The sequence below is a fragment of the Meles meles genome, chromosome 12 (genome assembly GCF_922984935.1).
Source record: "Meles meles chromosome 12, mMelMel3.1 paternal haplotype, whole genome shotgun sequence".
Taxonomy (NCBI): domain Eukaryota; kingdom Metazoa; phylum Chordata; class Mammalia; order Carnivora; family Mustelidae; genus Meles; species Meles meles.
The window spans coordinates 95515877-95533826 of NC_060077.1; the positions used below are offsets into that span (position 1 = coordinate 95515877).

Below are 17950 nucleotides of genomic sequence, written 5' to 3' on the forward strand. Positions count from 1 at the left end.
GGAGCGCCCGCGCCGAGCCGCCGGGCCGCCTGGGCCGAGATGTGAGCGCCGCCGCGCCGGGTCCCGCAGGCGCCCCTCGCCCCGCGCGGCCGCTAATTGCGAGCGCGGCCTCATTTGCATAGGCCGCCGAGTCCGCTGGAGACCGGCCAATCGGCGCGGCCCGCCGCTAATGGCCATGCATTATTCACCAGCCTAATTGCTCAGCCCCATGCGCGGCCCGCGCAGCCGCCGCCGCCCGCGCCCTGCGCCCCGCGCCCCGTGTCGTCCCCGCCGGCCGCCCCGCTGATGCCGATGTCCCGCTCGGGGCCCGCGCGCCGCTAGCAGCATGTCTCGGCGCAAGCAGGCCAAGCCCCAGCACCTCAAGTCGGACGAAGAGCTGCCGCCGCCGGACGGGGTTCCCGAGGACGGTGAGGGGCCGCGAGGGTCGGGCCGGCGGGGGTCGGGCGCGGCGTGCCGCGGGCTGGGGGGGAACTACTGGTCCCAGAGCCGGAGCGCGGCGCCCGGCCCCGGCAGGCCAGCCGCAGGGACCCCGGTCCTCCCCGGAGCGCGCGGCGCGGAGTTGCGGGCAAGTAAACTTGGTTCGGCTGCTCGGAGTTGGGGCGCAGCGCGCGGACGCGCCGGGGCTCGGGCCGGCTGGGGGCCCGAGCCGCCCGGGCAGGCGCTGGGGATGGGGGGGGGCCCGCAGGGGGCCGCGCCGCCGACTCCGCGCTGGCCTCCCGGGACCCAGCGCACGGACCCTGGGCCGGGCCTCGGCGACCGCGCGACCCCCGGGCCGGCGCGGCAGCGGGGACGTGTCCGGGGCTCACCGACCGCCGGACGCGGGCCGGGGAGGCCGCCGCCCGGGCAGCTTTGTTCGGAGCCGGGCCCCGGGGCGGTGCGCGCTCGGAGCGGGGCCGCTGCCCTGACCCCCGGCCTGCCCCCCACCCCGGCCGGCTGTCGGCCGCCTCGTGTGCCCCGAGGGCCGTGAAGCCTGCGAGGTCCCGGCGTGCCGACGAGCCCGGATCCCGTTCCGAGGCGACTAGGAAGTCAGTGTCGCCTGGCCTTTCTAATGGCCGCCTTGGGAATTAAGCCGGGTGAGCCCCGCCGCGGCGTGGGGGTGGTCCTTGCACGCGGCAGGACCCGGCACGTTCCTGGTGGCTCCAAGTTTCCTCGGGCCTTTCCTGCTCTCTCGGATGCGCCCCGGCACCTTTGCAGCCCGTCGGCTGCCTGGAGCTCCCTCCGCATCCCGAAGGGAAGGTAGGCGCCGCGGAAGTGGGGGGCGGGCGAGCAGGGGACCGGCCGGGGCTGCGCTTTGCCGCCCGCGCGTCTGCGGGTCCCCAGGGTGCGCCGGGGGCGGCCGGGGGCGGCCGGGACGCGGGCCGCCCGCGCCGCGCCGAGCTCCGACCGCAGCTGCTGCAGACCGCAGGCCGCCCAACTTTGTGGACGAGCCGGCTGTAAGTTGTGGCGGGGCAGGGTCGCGTCTTTGCTCCCTGAGACTCGAGCAAAAAAGCAAAAAAAAAAAACAAAAACAAAAACCACACACACAGAGGAGTGTAAGAGTTTATCACACGGTGCCGCAAAGTTTGGCAAAGCAGGTACGTGTGCACGTCGGAATGGGGAAGGGAGAAAACGCTCGTCACGCGGTGGGAGTTAGTGAATTAAATAAAGAGTGAAGTCCTTCGTTCTTTTTGTCGCTGAGGAGGTGGGGAGTCTTATCTGTAGCCCTAGTCACCCAAGATTAGAACAGCAGATATGCTAAAAAGAAACGCTTGCATATGGTGGGTAGATTAAGGACAAAGAATCTTTTTGTCATGGAAATGGATTTTTTTTTTTGTTTTGTTTACTTCATCACATAGAATTTCTCACACTTGGTTTGTTTTGTATTGCCCTCAATGACTACATGATCAAATGAATGGATTTATTTCTGCCGAATGAGAAAGACAGTCTTTCCTTCAAAAGAACTACATTGCATCCCAGTGAGGAATTTTAAAGCTTTATTATTGTGGCTTCTGAATAGCTTAAAATCGGCTTTCACAGCCGCCCCAAAATGCAACAATGTAAATACTTCTCAGCTTTGTAGGGTCCTTATCAAAATGTGCAATGTCTCCTTTTATTAAAGCATATTTTAATTAATAGAGTAAAACCCCTTGTATTTAACAATTAACTAGCGGAGGCCTGCTATTCATTTTTAATTTCACGTCAGAAATGCGAGCGTGGGGAGCCTAATCGTGTAAACATGTTGAGGGATATGTAGCCTATATTTGAAAACCTAGATGGAGTAAATTATTTACAAGTTCTCTTTTGAATTCCTCTTGTTACTGAATTTACTTAGAGGTGAAGCATATTCAGGGTGTGTGTTTTGTTTTGTTTTGTTTTTTTACCCATCGTAGGATTAAAGTTTGTCAAGCTTGGGTTTTTCGCAGTCGTTGGGAATTGTAATCAAGATATTGCCACAGTTCCTGGTCAAATTTTGCAACAGGCCAGAAATAGCCTGTCTGGGGCTGAGCCGTAGTCAAGTAGTATGTTTCCTGGATCGTTTTAAAGGTACTTTAGGCAAACTATTTTAAAAATAGTTCTTTCTGATTTAATTATTCTGAAGCTGATTGTTCATGGAATATAAAAGATACTCTGTTCTCGGTTCAGTCAAGGAATGCTTGTGGATGTATGGTCGTGCTGATCATCATTAGTAAGATAACTAAAATATTTTTTTAAGAGAAAGGGTTCTGAAAACTCCCCGACTCCAGCATGAATCAGATATTCTCAAAATTGTAATTTTCTTAAAGGCAATGGAAAGAAACAGACTGTGCATGAAGTTCTAAGAGGGCTAAGTTAGTTTACAGTGTTTTAGAGACAAAGTAAATAGTTCTTTTGTATCAGTTTGGGCGTGACATATTAATTAAAGCAGTAGATGCATGAGGTAAAATTGAAGGCTATTGATAATGCCATGAAACACAAACACATGGACAATTTTTAGTAACAATATGGGGGAGGGCAGCGATGCACAGTCACATTAATTTACAGTAAAAAGAGTTCAGTTCTTAAAAAGAGAGAAATGACTCTTCCTCAGGCTTTGGTTTTTAGGCAGGCAGTAAATCGTGGCCATCCAAAAAACAGCACCGGCGTTACCCAAACCTTATCATGGCAGAAATGAAATATGACGTAGCTACAGTGAGAAAAAGTAATCATGGTTTGTGTTAAGTTCTAAAGTTATCCTGTTGTAAAATTTTATTTGCAGGATGCCTGAGACTTACTTTCTCTGTAAGAACCATCATTTAAAATTACAAATTATTTCATTCCTGTCTGAAAATTTAGAAATAAATGTGATGCAGCTTTAGAATTCAGTTAAATGCACGGCACGGGATAATGAAATTTTCTGAGCCACCTGAGTATTTTTGTTCTAAGAAAAATTAATTAAAACTTCTGACTGAACAGCACGTGTACTCCTGCTAAGAACTTTAAAAAAGTGTGCTATCGCTGTCCTTCGTTGTGTAGAATACAACTTAATAAAGATGTATTTTATTGTCATTACAAAGAATATTTAAGGAAGAACAAAAAGATACTATAATTTAAAACAATTTGCCATCCTGTATTTTGTTTGTTAGCACTAACTGTTTCAAAGTGTGTTTTTATTTTCTGCCAACTTACAGTCATATGGCTATCTTAAAAATCCTTTTAAATGTGGTAAGCATGTGATTTAAGAATTTACCAGTGGTATTCACAGACTGTGTTTAAATTAAAGGAAAGAAGGCCACCAGCCCTCAGTGAAGAGATCTTTTTTCTTTTATCTGTATATGCATGGTTTGCCTTGAGTACCCCCGCCCCAGCCCCACTACACACATTTACAATTCAGCATTCCAAATGCAAACAATGCAGAAGCCACTTTCGAGCACGTTAGGCAGATTGTTTTCTCTGAAACATGAAAGGTGAAAAGTAACTAGGGGGGGCTGGGGCGGGCGGGGGTGGGGGGGATTTGCAAATATTTATTTTGAAAATAACATTTTAAAATGTAAGCTATTTAAAGACGCATCCATTGGTGGGCACTAAGAAGCATGCCAATTCCCACTTACAGAGAAAGACTGATTCTGTAGCAGTTGGGGTTTATGTACGTTTTAAACTTCCACAATGCACGCATAACCCAATATTTTTAGATCTGTTCAGTGCCAGAAAAAGAAGAAGGCATGTACCAACAGCAGGAATTACTTAGCAAGCTGATTATTTTTTGTACACAAGATGATGGCAAAAGCAGGCAAAAATGGGTCAGATTTCATTTTCAACCGCAGTCTCTAAGAGGCTTTCCCATTCATCTCAAGGTAGCTCTGAGCTCTGCAAGGGAATGCAGCCAGGATGCAGCCAGGGTGTCCGTCCTGTGTGCTGGACGTCAGCTGGGATTTAGCATTCTTAAGTGTGAGAATCGACTCGGGGTGTTTTGGCGTGTTTTTGTGTTGGTGTTTTTGTGTGTGTGTGTTTTTTCCCAAGTGAAGTAAGTCTTCACTGCTCATGTCGTTCTGCACTTCTAATGTTGCGCAGTTGTTTCAAGGGGATACTTTGTGCATAACTAACAGGAAGGGTGTTTTGTTTTGTTTTGTTAGATTTTATTTTCCTCCATGATTCCTTGACTAGTTGCCAGAATAAGACCAAAGTATCAGACTTAGTCTCCTGGAGACGAGATCTGATTCTGCTGCTCCTGGGACGGGTCTGTAAGGATAGCCTGCGCCAAGCTGTTTCCCAGTCCGTCCGAAATCAGAAGGCAAATCTATGTAACATGGTTTTCCTAGTACTTTAAATAAACTTATATATTTAAAAAAGCAGCCCTGACCTTGGATTTTTCTCTTGTAATTTGAACACTTTCATGCTTTAAAATGCAGTTAACTGTCAGTGTGATTTCCATGCAAATAGGTCAAGTCACGTTACCGAAAGTGTAAAATATTAATTGAAATAATGAAATAACGTAATGGGCTCTATTTATGTGAGAGATTAAGATTGATTTGTTTGTTAATTAAAGGGGACAAACGTCCACCAGAGACCTGCCGGGCACCAGCCTGGTGTCCGCCTCCTGTCGTCCATGGGCCTGGTCTTTTCCGGTCAGCCCGGGTGGGGCCAGGCCGGCCGTGCATCTCCCTAGCCCACTGCGTTGCCAGAAAGCATCCGGCCGGCCTGCCGAGCTCGGCCCAAGGCCTGGAAGGTAGGGCTGCAGAGCGAGGGAGCTTCCGCCTGGCTCTCCCTGAAGGTGGGTCGTTAGAGGCGCCGTGACAGGCCTTAGCTGATTTAACCTTTGCCTGCTTTGCCCTGCCAGGGGTGGCCACTAGATGTCAAGCTCATAATACAATTAGTGCATCTGCGCTGTTGACCTTGGCAACACGACTCAGCACTGTTCTATTAAGTGTTAACACCGAATCTGTTAACGGGAGACCCGCGTCGGCTCCGAGCTGCGCGGTGTATCTGATGCCCATCTCGTTCAGCACGAGTGTTTGCGGTTCTTCAAGAAGAGAGAACGGGGTGCCTTTGTGCAGCTCTCCCATCGTGAACTGTTAAATTAACCCCGCAGGTGCTGCGGCCGTTGGTCTGTGTTCCCGGCCTCCCCGGTCCTCCCTCCGAGAGTGACCGCTCCCCAGCACGGACGGGCAGCCCCGCTGTGGGCTCCCATCCGTGCTCGGGCAGCGCGGGCAGCGGCTCCGGCCGGATGATTCTGTGCGTGTGCGTGAACTCCGCGGACAGGTGCTGAGAAATAAGGGAGATGATTCCACGCCTGGAGCCCACGTGCGAGGCGGCTGCAGCTCGTCAGGGCCTTGCCGCTGGACACCGCGCACTTCCGCTTCTCTGGGCTGTTCGGGCCCGGGTGTGTTTGCACGTGTAAGTGGCCGTGCTTATTTGTGTATTTTTACGTGAAGGGAATTTGAAAACTGGCGGGCGGGAGCGAGAGTTGGAACGCAGGCACCTTCGAGGAGGCGCGCTGGGGGCCAGCGTGTGGCCGATGGGACTCCGGCCCACCCTCATCTTAAGCCAGAGTGTCCCTGTACAGGCCTTGTTTCCCCCTCCCCAAATCTGGGTGGGAACGGTTGGCATGGCCAACCTGTTTCGGGTGCTTCTGCGTGTGGAGGCGGGGACGGCGATGCGTGTGCGTTCCTCCCAGGTGTGCCTGCCCCACGCATCCATCCCTTCCGGGTGTGCCTGCCACACGCATCCAGACGTAGGAGCTGCTGTGCGACCGTAAGTGTAGCGAACATCTTACTACGCCAGGCGGCGTCGAGGCAGAGTTCACACCCATGGTTGTCGTGGCTGCTTTCCATCTGCATGTGTCCGTGCGGGAAACCGCACTTTCCCTCCCCCATGCTTCAGCACGCAGAGTAGAAACCGCCACTGCTCTCAGCAGAAGACATTTGGTGACTGTGCCACAGGTGGTCGTTACTTAACAAATTTGAGATGTGGGCCACCGAGCCGACGGAAGCCGAGCGCGGGTCAGCGCGGGCGTTCCGCATAGCAAGAGTGCCCTCCACTGTTCGCCGCCGCGCGCACAGGCCTGGAGGTCTGGGGAGAGGACAAAATTTTTCTATTGCTTCTGGAATTTCTTCTACATTGTTAAACACAGTAGGGGTCTCTATTTGTCCCCTCCTGTTTCACAGCTTGGGTTCAGTGTGTGATAATTCATCTTTCTTTATGGGATTCAGAGCTATCATAAGGAGTTAAAAAGAATTAATTTGCAAGAAAATAAGTGTCTCCGCACAATTTAGGACGACTTGAAAAACGCTCCCTAGATTTTGAAGGGATGGTAAAGGCCAAGCACCAAGGGCCTTTTCCTTTCCCACAGACCCACGTGGCAGTTTGTAGTCACTAATTAAAGTGGGAAGTTAACATCCCTTTGCCCACGCAGAGCAAGTTTGACTTCTCCTTTCGTTCATTGCAGAGAATTAACAAATAGGTAGCAGAAGCGTAGGGAGTCACCGTGGGCATTGGGGTTGCTCTGCAGAATGATAAAACCGTCTCCCGTGTGGGGAACCGCTTCGCTTCCTTCAGCGGGCACTCGCCTCCTCCGGAGAGGACATTGAAAACGAGCTGGAGCTGGAAATGTCCGGGGAGCCCGTGTGTCTCCGAGGTGGTCAGACGCATTCCAGCGGTGCCTCTCGCTGTGGCCTTAGACCGCCCCACGTGTGAATATCCCTCCTGTCCTCTGCCAGTCGTTCTTGGAGACGGTGCTCCGCGTGGCCAGCGAAAACATGATCCCTGCTCGCTATGTAACAGACCAGGAATTAAAACAGAAAAAGGAAACCCTTTGGGGGGGCTCCTCTCACACGCAGGGATTTGTTCCTAAGAACAGAAACATTTTTCATAGACGTTCTCTGTGTGTTTTATTAGTGAGAAGAAAAAGAAATCCATCCATTTTGAAGACTGCCCTCGAAGGTATCCTTTTGTTAGAGGCTTTCTCCAGAAGGCTGTGGGGCCCGTTTTCCTTCCGTAGAACCTGCTCTAGAATATCGGGGGAGTGATAGGCCTGAAAGCCTTCGGTATAAATAGCGAGTGTGGGATCGTCGTGAACTAATTACACATTTCCTCTCGTAAACTGAAACAGCTTTATCTCCCAGCCTCTCTTCCCTCCTCCTGACCGCGTTCAGGAGAACAATTCAGCTCCGAACAGCAGCGCCCAGCTTGAAGCCTGGCTGGGCCACGGAGGACACAAGCCAAGGAGAGGTCCTCCCCGAGCCGCTCCTGCTCATATGGACACGCGGCGGCGGGCTCCGATCTGCAGGGCGCTGGCCGGGGGGGGGGGGGATCCCCCAGACGTGCCTGTGAACAGGAAGGGAAGGTCCTGCCTGCACGCCGCCGCCAGGGAGGTGCTGGGCAGGCCCCTGGCTTGTGCTGGTGACGCCAGGCCCTATAAATTCCTGCCTCATCCCTGGCCTGTTTACAACCCCAAGTCTCTCCGTCCTGTCCGTGAACGTTCAGGATACAGAAAATAAATTACCTTGACAATAATGATAATGATTCTAATGCTTGTTTTCCAGCCCCCTCCCTTAAGACAGAAAGAATTTCCCACCACTGCTCTAGAAATAAATTCCTCTCCCTTGTGGGGTTGCCCTGTTACCTGGGCTCACCGACTGACGTGGTTTTACATTGAGATAAAAACTGTAAGCCACGCTAACTAATGGATGTGATAACTTCTGTTTCTAACTACAAAGGCCAATTTGAAAAATGTAAATCTCACTAAAGGATGCCACAGCATGTACGTCCAGAGAAATGTCGTCAAACAACGCGGGATTAAAGGGCCTGAGAAGTTCTCTGAACTGCACTCAGGGTTTTCCAGTATGGGCTTCCCTGTCGTAGAAAGCAGTTTTAAAAAAAGAAGGAAAAAACCAGCAACACGGGGGCTGCTATTTCAGCGCGTGCGCACCGAATCGTGTGACGAGAGGTGCTGTCACAGCCGGTTAGAACAACTTTCTTCATGTACCCTCTGTTCTGAGCACGTCCGAAGTCCATGCTTTCCCTCTGGACTTCCACGGTCGTCCTCCTTCTAGGAGCTCTGCCCCTGGGAAGAGGGACTCATCTGGGCTATTTCCTCCCGGGCAAGTCAGGTGAAGTCGTGCTTGTTGTTCAAGGCCGTTCTCAAAACATGCAGCCAGAATTACGATTCCATAATGAAATATTAGGGGTTTTATTCGTATGCATTGTTTTCAAGACCATCTCATGAAATGTGCGGTTCTCTCTCTCTTTCGTGGGATGCGAATCACCTGCGCATTTTGGTAGTGAAAGACTCTTACCTTGCCTGGTAGTGAATGACCTTAGTGAGTGAGCGCGGCTGTGTTTGCACAGATCCTAATTAAACAAAAGAAAAAGTGGCGATTCTAAACTATCTGCCCCAAGTGAGAAATCCAGATTGTACGTGAAGAATGTTTCCTTCCTTCATTGTAGTTTCTGAACTATGCTTTAGCTTTAAAAGGCAAATTTATTATGAAACTTTGCTTATAATAAGATCCAATGATTGTTTGTCCTGTTGGGTTCATTAACATAAATGAACTATTAACAGGTCCAAGGGCCGGATGCCATTTTTACACAATTTCCTCTGCAGGTTTGCCTTCCTGCTTCAATTTTAAAGGAATATAAGTGGAAGGGTATTCTGCGTTGACAAGAATATCTTCATTGCGTTTAGGTAGTTATCATTTATAACTGCATTAAACAGAATGGCTCATTATTTGGCAGGAAGTGCTGAGAAGCTCAGTGCTCAGTTTCTGCAGGTGAGGAGTGGCTGTGTGTGTGCAGACCCGCCCGTGGGAGACGGAAAGTACCTGGGAGGACGCTTCCCAGTTTCCATGAATTCGGGTGCAAACCCGGAAAGTCCTAGCACAGGAAAAACCAGTGGAAATGTCAAAAGTTATCTTGAAAGTAAATAGAGGTTTGTTTGGGTCACTTAAGCTCTGAGAAAAACATGGTGAAAAAAGAATAGTATTTCTGTGTTTCACATATTTGTTACACAGCATATCTGGGAAATGTTCGTTTGTAAGGTATCATTTATTTACAATTAAGTTAATTTTTCAAACACCAAACGCACTTTCAGTCAGCCTTATTGTAAGCGTTTATTCGGTGAATTGTCCCTAACACATAATCCACATAAAGAAAAAGCAGTCTTTGAATGACATCCACACAGTGTTTAATTGCATAAAATTTTAAATGTTGACACCATGTGAATGTTTCTGTGTACCCTGTGATGGCACATTTTATCTCTAAGGAGTTAAAGGTAGAAAATAGTTAAACAAATTAGCAATATTTAATTTCTTGGTATTTTTCTCTTTGAAAAGTATTAAAATAAAAATCTTTAGAAGATGAGGACAAGCCTTTAATATCGTTTCTTTAAATATTGGAAAAGAACTTTAAGAAATACTTAGTCCTGTTTAGTTAGAATAGTTATGATACAGTGTAACATTGATTCCAACTTGATTACTTACTGTATCAGAAGCTGTTTACCTGGAGACTTTAGGGGTGGGGTTTTTTTTGTTGTTGTTTTTGGGGGGGGTGTGTTTGTTCTGTTCTATAACCTTAGCATGTTTAAAATTAGATTTTGCATACATTGAGCAAAGTTAAGTACTGCAAGCATTTATTTTGTGAATGTTCCTGTCTGCAGTATAAATCAGCTGCGTCCTTGCTTCCAGCTGTATTCAACCTCATTACAGACACCTATTACATCCCTTCCCTATACAGTAATGAGACTTCGTGCAGTCTGACCTTCAGTGCTGAATTTAGTTTAAGAGTCTAGCATGTCTTTATGGGCCGCAAGCTCTAACTTCTTTTCCCCCTTCAGATGGTTTAGCCAGTTAAGAAAATGCTAATTGAACACTGCTAATAATTTTTTTAAAGGCACATATAAATTACCTGGAAATAATGGCCTCGTGGAGAGCAGCTGACTAGCCTCGAAAAATATTTTTATTTTCTTTCCCAGTAGAGGAACGAAGCGATTTTGCAGTTTATTTTTTAAAAATCAGATTTCTCTACTAAAACCGGTGCTAGGTTGTTCTTTTCCCACCCCCCCCAAAAAAAGAAGAAATATGGAGACTTTTTAGCAAATATATTTGTTGATGTTACAGCAGCAAATTATTTGTGGGGACACAAACTTGAGGGTGTTTTGTTCTCACACTCAACTGTGCAGGCTAACAAAAAGCTGATTTGCAGCTGTCATTTGTCTCTGTTCAAACTGATTTCTGCCGTCACTCCTTCTGTAAGTTGACGAAAAGCAGTTACAAGTCAGGAATACGTACGGCAGCACATCGAGCCCGAGTGATCACCAGGCACTACCTTTCATCCCAGCTCCCAGAAAGTAGAGCCGGGAGCGTGCCCGTGTGCGGATGCCTCGCTCCTGGACGGCCGTTTATTTGATCAGGTGTGAATTAGAACCGTTCATTAAACATGGCTGTTATTCGGCACAAGAGGGTACGGGGAGTCAGGAAGTAGCTGCCTACAACAGTAATTAAACATGTGTAACCAATTAGAGGGCTTTCCACTATGGCACAGCATCTAATTTGCCACGTCTTTGTATGAGAAGAGATGAAAATAGGTACAAAAAGTGTGTCTGACGACAACATTCTCATGTTAAACATGTCAACATAAACGAACTTTAAATATATAATTCTAGTTTGTTAACAAACTGCCGAACTCTATTGGCTAATCACAACAACATATAATTTTGGTTCATTTCGCCAAGAAATATTGCCTCTGACAGCCAATTAATTGTATTAAACATGATTAGTTTCCGGCCCAGACTGTGTTGATGGTACTCGTTTCGCAGATCCTACAATGTAGAAACGGGCCCTGTCCGTGAGGAGAGTCAAAGGGCTGAGAACATTCAGGATTGATTGGTTGATCGAGCTAGGAGTCAGGGAGACGATTCTTCTGAGCAGGGACGTAAGAAGCGCTTATATTCTCTTTGTTACATTTACAGATGAAAGTATTTAGATGAGGTTTCATATGTGAAATAAATGCCCATGGATCTGGAAGGTTCTATAGAATTACATTAAATGCGTAATGTCTCTGCGCCGCGCAAAGACAATAAATCTCGCGGTCCAACCCTGCGAGAGTCACGGCGCCGGCTCCCCTGTCAGGTGCTGACGTGAGTTTGAAAGGTTACAGATTAGTTTAGCGATGTTAAGTGAACTGGCAAAGGCATCTCTAATTTTGCTGGAAATGAGGAAGCCCGATGGTAGGGGGAATCCTAATGAGCCCGTCGAAGGCTGCCTTTGTGCCCAACAGACAGGGTGGCTGCAGATTGTATGAAAATATTGGAAATCAATGGCTTCTATGGAATTTCATTAAGAAGCCGTATCCACAATTGATAGAGCCTCATAATTTGATGGATTGTGCCGAGAAAATGATTAGCCAGCTAGAAAGAGTCATAGAATACACACTCTGGGACGTCAGGAACGTTGAAGTGGGGTAATTTGTACAAAATAAAAAATATTGATTTTACTTATGTGCGAAATTTTGAAATGGAGGTGGTTGTCTCAGGAGCCTCTGACTGACGTAATCTCTTGGTTTTTGTAGCCGTCCCCCGGGACGGGGCCGACGATGGGGACAGCGGGAGCGAGGGCAGAAGCGGGAGCGAGGAGACGAGCGTGTGCGAGAAGTGCTGCGCCGAGTTCTTCAAGTGGACCGACTTCCTGGAGCACAAGAAGGGCTGCACGAAGAACCCGCCGGTGCTGATCGTGGGCGAAGATGAGCCGGCCCCACCGTCCGAGCACTTTCCAGAACCTTCCCCGGCCAGCTCTCCCAGCGACCGGACGGAGAGCGAGGCGGCGGAGGAGCCGGTGCCCGCAGACAGTGGCGACGGCGGTGAGGCGAGGGCCCCGGAGAAGGAGGAGGAGCCCATGGAGGCCGAGCCCGCCGGGGACGAGGGCTTCCAGACCCCGGGCCCCTCGCACGCAGGGAAGCCGCCTCTACCTCAGATCCCCGAGCCGGCTCCCGTGGCCGCCTATGGCATGCCAAACACCAACGTGACCTTGGAGACCCTCCTGAGCACCAAGGTGGCCGTGGCGCAGTTCTCCCAGAACGCGAGGGCTGCGGGCAGCGCGGGGACCGGCGGCGGGGTGGCGGCGGTGGCCGTCCCCATGATCCTGGAGCAGCTCCTGGCCCTCCAGCAGCAGCAAATTCACCAGCTGCAGCTCATCGAGCAGATCCGCAGCCAGGTGGCCTTGATGAACCGCCAGCCCCTGCGGCCGCCCCTGAACCCCGGGGCGGCCACGGCGGCACCGAGCGCCCCGGTGCCGGCCTCCAGCCAGCTGCAGGGACTGGCCACCCACTCGGCCCTGCAGCTCTCGGCTGGGGCGCCCCCCACGCCCACGGCCCCTGGCCCCGCCACCCAGCCGGCCGCCTACGAGGGCCCCCAGCACCTGTCCCAGCCGGCCTCCGGGGCAAGCACCCCGCACGTCCCCGGCGGGGGCCCCTCCGTCCCCGCCGAGGCGAGTGGCCCGGCGTCCTCCGGCACGGCCCCGGCCTCCACCGTCCCGGCCTCGGTGGCCGGCCCCTCCAACGGCAGCTCCCAGCTGCAGAACGCCGCGACGCCCCCCGCCCTGGGGCCGGGGCCCCTCCTCAGCTCAGCCCCCAGCCTGCCAAACCCACTTCTACCTCAGACCTCCGCCAGCAGCGTCATCTTCCCCAACCCGCTGGTCAGCATCGCGGCCACCGCCAATGCGCTGGACCCGCTGTCCGCCCTCCTAAAGCACCGCAAGGGCAAGCCCCCCAACGTGTCGGTGTTCGAGCCCAAGGCCAGCGCCGAGGACCCCTTCTTCAAACACAAGTGCCGGTTCTGTGCGAAGGTGTTCGGCAGCGACAGCGCCCTGCAGATCCACCTGCGCTCCCACACCGGCGAGAGGCCCTTCAAGTGCAACGTCTGCGGGAACCGCTTCTCCACCAAGGGCAACCTCAAGGTCCACTTTCAGAGGCACAAGGAGAAGTACCCCCACATCCAGATGAACCCCTACCCCGTCCCGGAGTACCTGGACAACGTGCCCACCTGCTCCGGCATCCCCTATGGGATGTCGCTGCCCCCGGAGAAGCCAGTGACCACCTGGCTGGACAGCAAGCCCGTGCTGCCCACGGCACCCACGTCGGTCGGGCTGCAGCTCCCGTCCACCATCCCTGGCGTCGGCGGCTACGCAGACTCCCCCAGCCTCACCCCCGCGAGCCGCTCCCCGCAGCGGCCCTCGCCCGCGTCTAGCGAGTGCACCTCCCTGTCCCCCGGCCTCAACAGCTCGGAGTCGGGCGTCCCGGGGGCAGCCGAGTCCCCCCAGCCAGGGCTCAGTGGCTCTTCTCTGACCAAAACCGAGCCCATGAGCCTCCCCTGCGCGAACCCCAGGCCGGGGGAGGTCCCCGGGAGCGGGCAGGGCTCTGCCACGTCCGCGGCGGCCGCCCTGACGGACGGCAGCGCCTCCACGGGCCTGTGCAGCCCAGTCCTTCCGGCCGGCTCGGACCAGTTCAAGGCCAAGTTCCCCTTCGGGGGCCTGCTGGACTCCATGCAGACGTCCGAGACGTCCAAGCTGCAGCAGCTGGTGGAGAACATCGACAAGAAGATGACGGACCCCAACCAGTGCGCCATCTGCTACCGCGTCCTGAGCTGCCAGAGCGCCCTCAAGATGCACTACCGGACGCACACGGGGGAGAGGCCCTTCAAGTGCAAGATCTGCGGGCGCGCCTTTACCACCAAGGGCAACCTGAAGACGCACTTCGGGGTGCACCGGGCCAAGCCGCCGCTGCGCGTGCAGCACTCGTGCCCCATCTGCCAGAAGAAGTTCACCAACGCGGTGGTCCTGCAGCAGCACATCCGCATGCACATGGGCGGGCAGATCCCCAACACGCCGCTGCCCGACGGCCTGCAGGACGCCATGGACGCCGAGCTCCCCTACGGCGACAAGGCCGCGGAGGCCCTCAGCGGCTACGACGACGACGCGGACGAGAACTCCATGGAGGACGACGCCGAGCTGCGGGAGCCCGCCGGCGACCCGCCCAAGCCGCTGCTGGCCTACGCGGGGTCCTGCCCGCCCTCGCCACCCTCCGTCATCTCCAGCATCGCCGCCCTGGAGAACCAGATGAAGATGATGGACTCGGTCATGAGCTGCCCGCAGCTGACGGCCCTGAAGTCCCTGGAGAACGGGTCCGGGGACAGCGACCGCCTGAGCAACGACTCGTCGTCGGCCGCGGGCGACCTGGAGAGCCGGAGCGCGGGCAGCCCGGCCCTGTCCGAGTCCTCGTCCTCCACACGCGCCCCGTCGCCCATGAACAGCCACAGCGAGAGCTTGCCCTCCAAGTCCCCGGGCCTCAGCGCCCAGGAGGAGCCCCACGAGGTGCCGCTAAAGACCGAGAGGCCGGACAGCCCGCCCCCCGCCCCCGAAAACGGAGGCGCGCTGGACCTCACGGCGGCCCCGCCCGGCCGGCCGGCCGTCAAGGAGGAGGCCCCCCTTAGCCTGCTGTTCCTGAGCAGAGAGCGGGGTAAGTGTGCGGGCACTGTGTGTGGTGTCTGTGGCAAGCCCTGTGCTTGCAGGAGCGCGTTGGAAACCCACCGCCGCAGCCACACGAAGGAGCGCCCGTTTCTCTGCGCGGTCTGCGGGCGCGGGTGCTCCACTATGGGGAATTTAAAACAGCACTTACTGACGCACACGTCGAGCGAGCCGCGTTCTCAGTTCTGTGACCCCGACTTTGCCCTAGGTCCCAGCCAAAGCACTCCTAGCCTGGTCGCCGGCCCCGCGCCCGCCATGATCAAAATGGAAGTGAACGGGCACAGCAAAGCCGTCCCGCTGGGCGAGGGCGCGCCGTTGCCGGCCGCGGTCCAGGTGCCCCCCGGGCCGCAGGCGGTGATGAGCCCCGGCCTCGCGCCCATGCTGGCCCCCCCGCCGCGCCGCACCCCCAAGCAACACAACTGTCAGTCGTGCGGCAAGACCTTCTCCTCGGCCAGCGCGCTGCAGATCCACGAGCGCACACACACCGGAGAGAAGCCCTTCGGCTGCACCATCTGCGGGAGGGCCTTCACCACGAAGGGCAACCTCAAGGTAAGGCCCACGGAGTCAGGGGTCGTGGCCGGGGACCCACCCTCCGTGTCACGTGGGCACCTGCTTCCGGGGAGCACATGCCGTGTCGCGGTGGCAACGGGCTCACATGCCCAAGCGGGCCGGTCGCAGAGCCCGGTGCCGTCTTGAATCCGGAGGAACCGGGACGACGAGATAAGCTGGGCTTTTAAACACCCGCACAAGATACCGATACTGTGCATCCTGGGCCGGGGCCAGAACTCGGTTCTGCCTGTGTCCACGCGGTGGCCAGCAGAGGCCAGCGGGCATCTGGTGAGGAGCTTCCCAGCGTGAGGGCCAGTGAGGATTGTTGTCTAAGGTGGCGACCACACTGTCCATTCCCTGCGGAAGGTGGGGTGCGCACGACACGCTCAAGGAGCGCTCTTGCCCCCATCTGTCCACGTCACACACCTGCCTGGGTCTCGGTGCGCTCTTCCAAGACAGTGGACAGCTCGAAGCCTGTGGCTGCTCCTTCCTGTCGGACAGGAGCCGGCTACACGTGCCCCAGGGGCTGCTTCCATGTCGGGGAGAGCGACCATGGGGCCCGGCAAAGCTGGGAGTTCAAGTACATGGCCGTCCCATGGAGCAGGGCAGAGGCAGGAGGGGCAAAATGCTCTGTGCCCTCTGAGCTTTGCACCCCCTCCCAGCCCCCCGTGGCCTGTGGGCTTTCCACCATGTGGGGGAACCTTATTCTGTCAAGGTCATCAAGTGAGAGAAACGTGCACGAAGATATTGGCTGATTTTGCTTTTTGTGTGAGGAGAACGATGGCATGTCTAAGCATAAGACGCTGGGAACGGGGAACGAAACCGATTCCACACGGCGGTGCTGGGTTTCCCACGGCATGTGGGCCGCGTGGAGACAGACACGCCCCCGCCCCGGAGCTGGGCCGGCTCACCTGTGCCTTGTGTCTCCCTGTCTCCCACGCAGGTGCACATGGGCACGCACATGTGGAACAACGCCCCCGCGAGGCGCGGCCGCCGCCTGTCCGTGGACAACCCCATGGCTCTGCTGGGGGGCGACGCCCTGAAGTTCTCAGAAATGTTCCAGAAGGATCTGGCGGCGCGAGCAATGAACGTTGACCCGAGTTTTTGGAACCAGTACGCTGCAGCCATCACCAATGGTCTCGCCGTGAAGAACAATGAGATCTCCGTCATCCAGAATGGGGGCATTCCCCAGCTCCCTGTAAGTCTCGGGGGAAGCGCCCTGCCCCCCTTGGGTTCTCTGGCCGCCGGGATGGACAAAGTGCGCAGCGGCGGCAGTCCGCCCATCGTGGGTTTGGACAAAGCCAGCTCCGAAACGGGAGCCAGCCGTCCGTTCACGAGGTTTATCGAGGATAACAAGGAGATCGGTATTAACTAGCTGTGGTCGGCAACGTCCCGCGCGCACACCGTCAAGGGCGGCCCTCAGGCTGCGCAGCCTTGGGCCCCGGTTCCCCTGAGAATGGTCCCCGTAGCAGGAGACGCGTTCCCCGTGCGGCTGCCGGAAGGCTGTCCTGGACGCAGTGCATGTACCTTCCATGCGAGCCTGACTGCCCTGGGGACTCTGCCGGCTGTTTGTAAATTGAGATCAAAAAGAGGAGTCCTGTAGGACCGCCTTGGGAACGGAAAGGTCTCACACCACATCCACTCGTTCCTCCCAAAACCCGATAACCCCTGCGAGGGGGAGGGGGTCCCTTGCGTGTCCCAGCGACACTCACTTGAAGGTTCCATTCGAGTTAGTTAGAAACTTGAACTCGGCGTTTAGACTGTTGAGGATGTGGTCGGGTTCTCCCAGCGCCGTCTTCTGGCCGCCCCTGTGTCTGTAGTATTGATAATGTTAAGATTATGCGGGTAACAGAATGCGGCCCCCCCTTTAGAGGAAGCTTTTGTACCGCAGAATACATCTGGCTGTGTGATTTTTTCTTTTAAAGCAGAATTTGTTTTACTATAAATAAGTGAGTTTTTTCAATGCAGGCAAATTGTGAAGTCCCCCTGGGAAAGACCGCATGCTTTTGTGTGCAAGTACCCGTCAGTGACAAGCCTTTTTTTTTGTTCTTTTTGTTCTTTTTTTTTTTTTTTTTTTAATTTAAATGTTTGTAGCTGCTATGTGGACAATTGTTCCCTAGTGTGGTCTGTAGCCCAGCGATTGGGAACAAGTTACAGACAAAATGTCACCGTAAATTATTCACAACGTTATAAGTGGTTGTGAGGACATGCTTCACGTTATCAGAGTTGTACAATAAAAAGGTAACGTTTGTATACTGTGGTTGCGAACTCTTAATTTATACTGTTGCACTTTTAGGATTTTGTATGAGGGAGGTTTGTCTATAATTTGAAAACTTAAAAAGATGTAAAGTATTTTATAAATAGTACTTTGGTTTAAGGAAAATGAAAAAAAACTGTCACAGTTTCTTGTTTTGTCTTAAGGTCAAACACTATGAGAAATCCTTACCACTTACACA

General features: G+C 53.6%; 1 protein-coding gene across 1 annotated transcript; it reads left to right on the top strand.

Annotated features, from left to right (window-relative positions):
- Positions 1-316: 316 nt before the first annotated feature.
- SALL3 (spalt like transcription factor 3) lies at positions 317-17747 on the top strand. Its single transcript, XM_046024185.1, has 3 exons — positions 317-407; positions 11998-15494; positions 16438-17747. The coding sequence occupies exons 1-3, from the start codon at positions 326-328 to the stop codon at positions 16867-16869; spliced, it is 4011 nt and encodes a 1336-aa protein (XP_045880141.1). The 5' UTR covers positions 317-325; the 3' UTR covers positions 16870-17747.
- Positions 17748-17950: the final 203 nt, after the last annotated feature.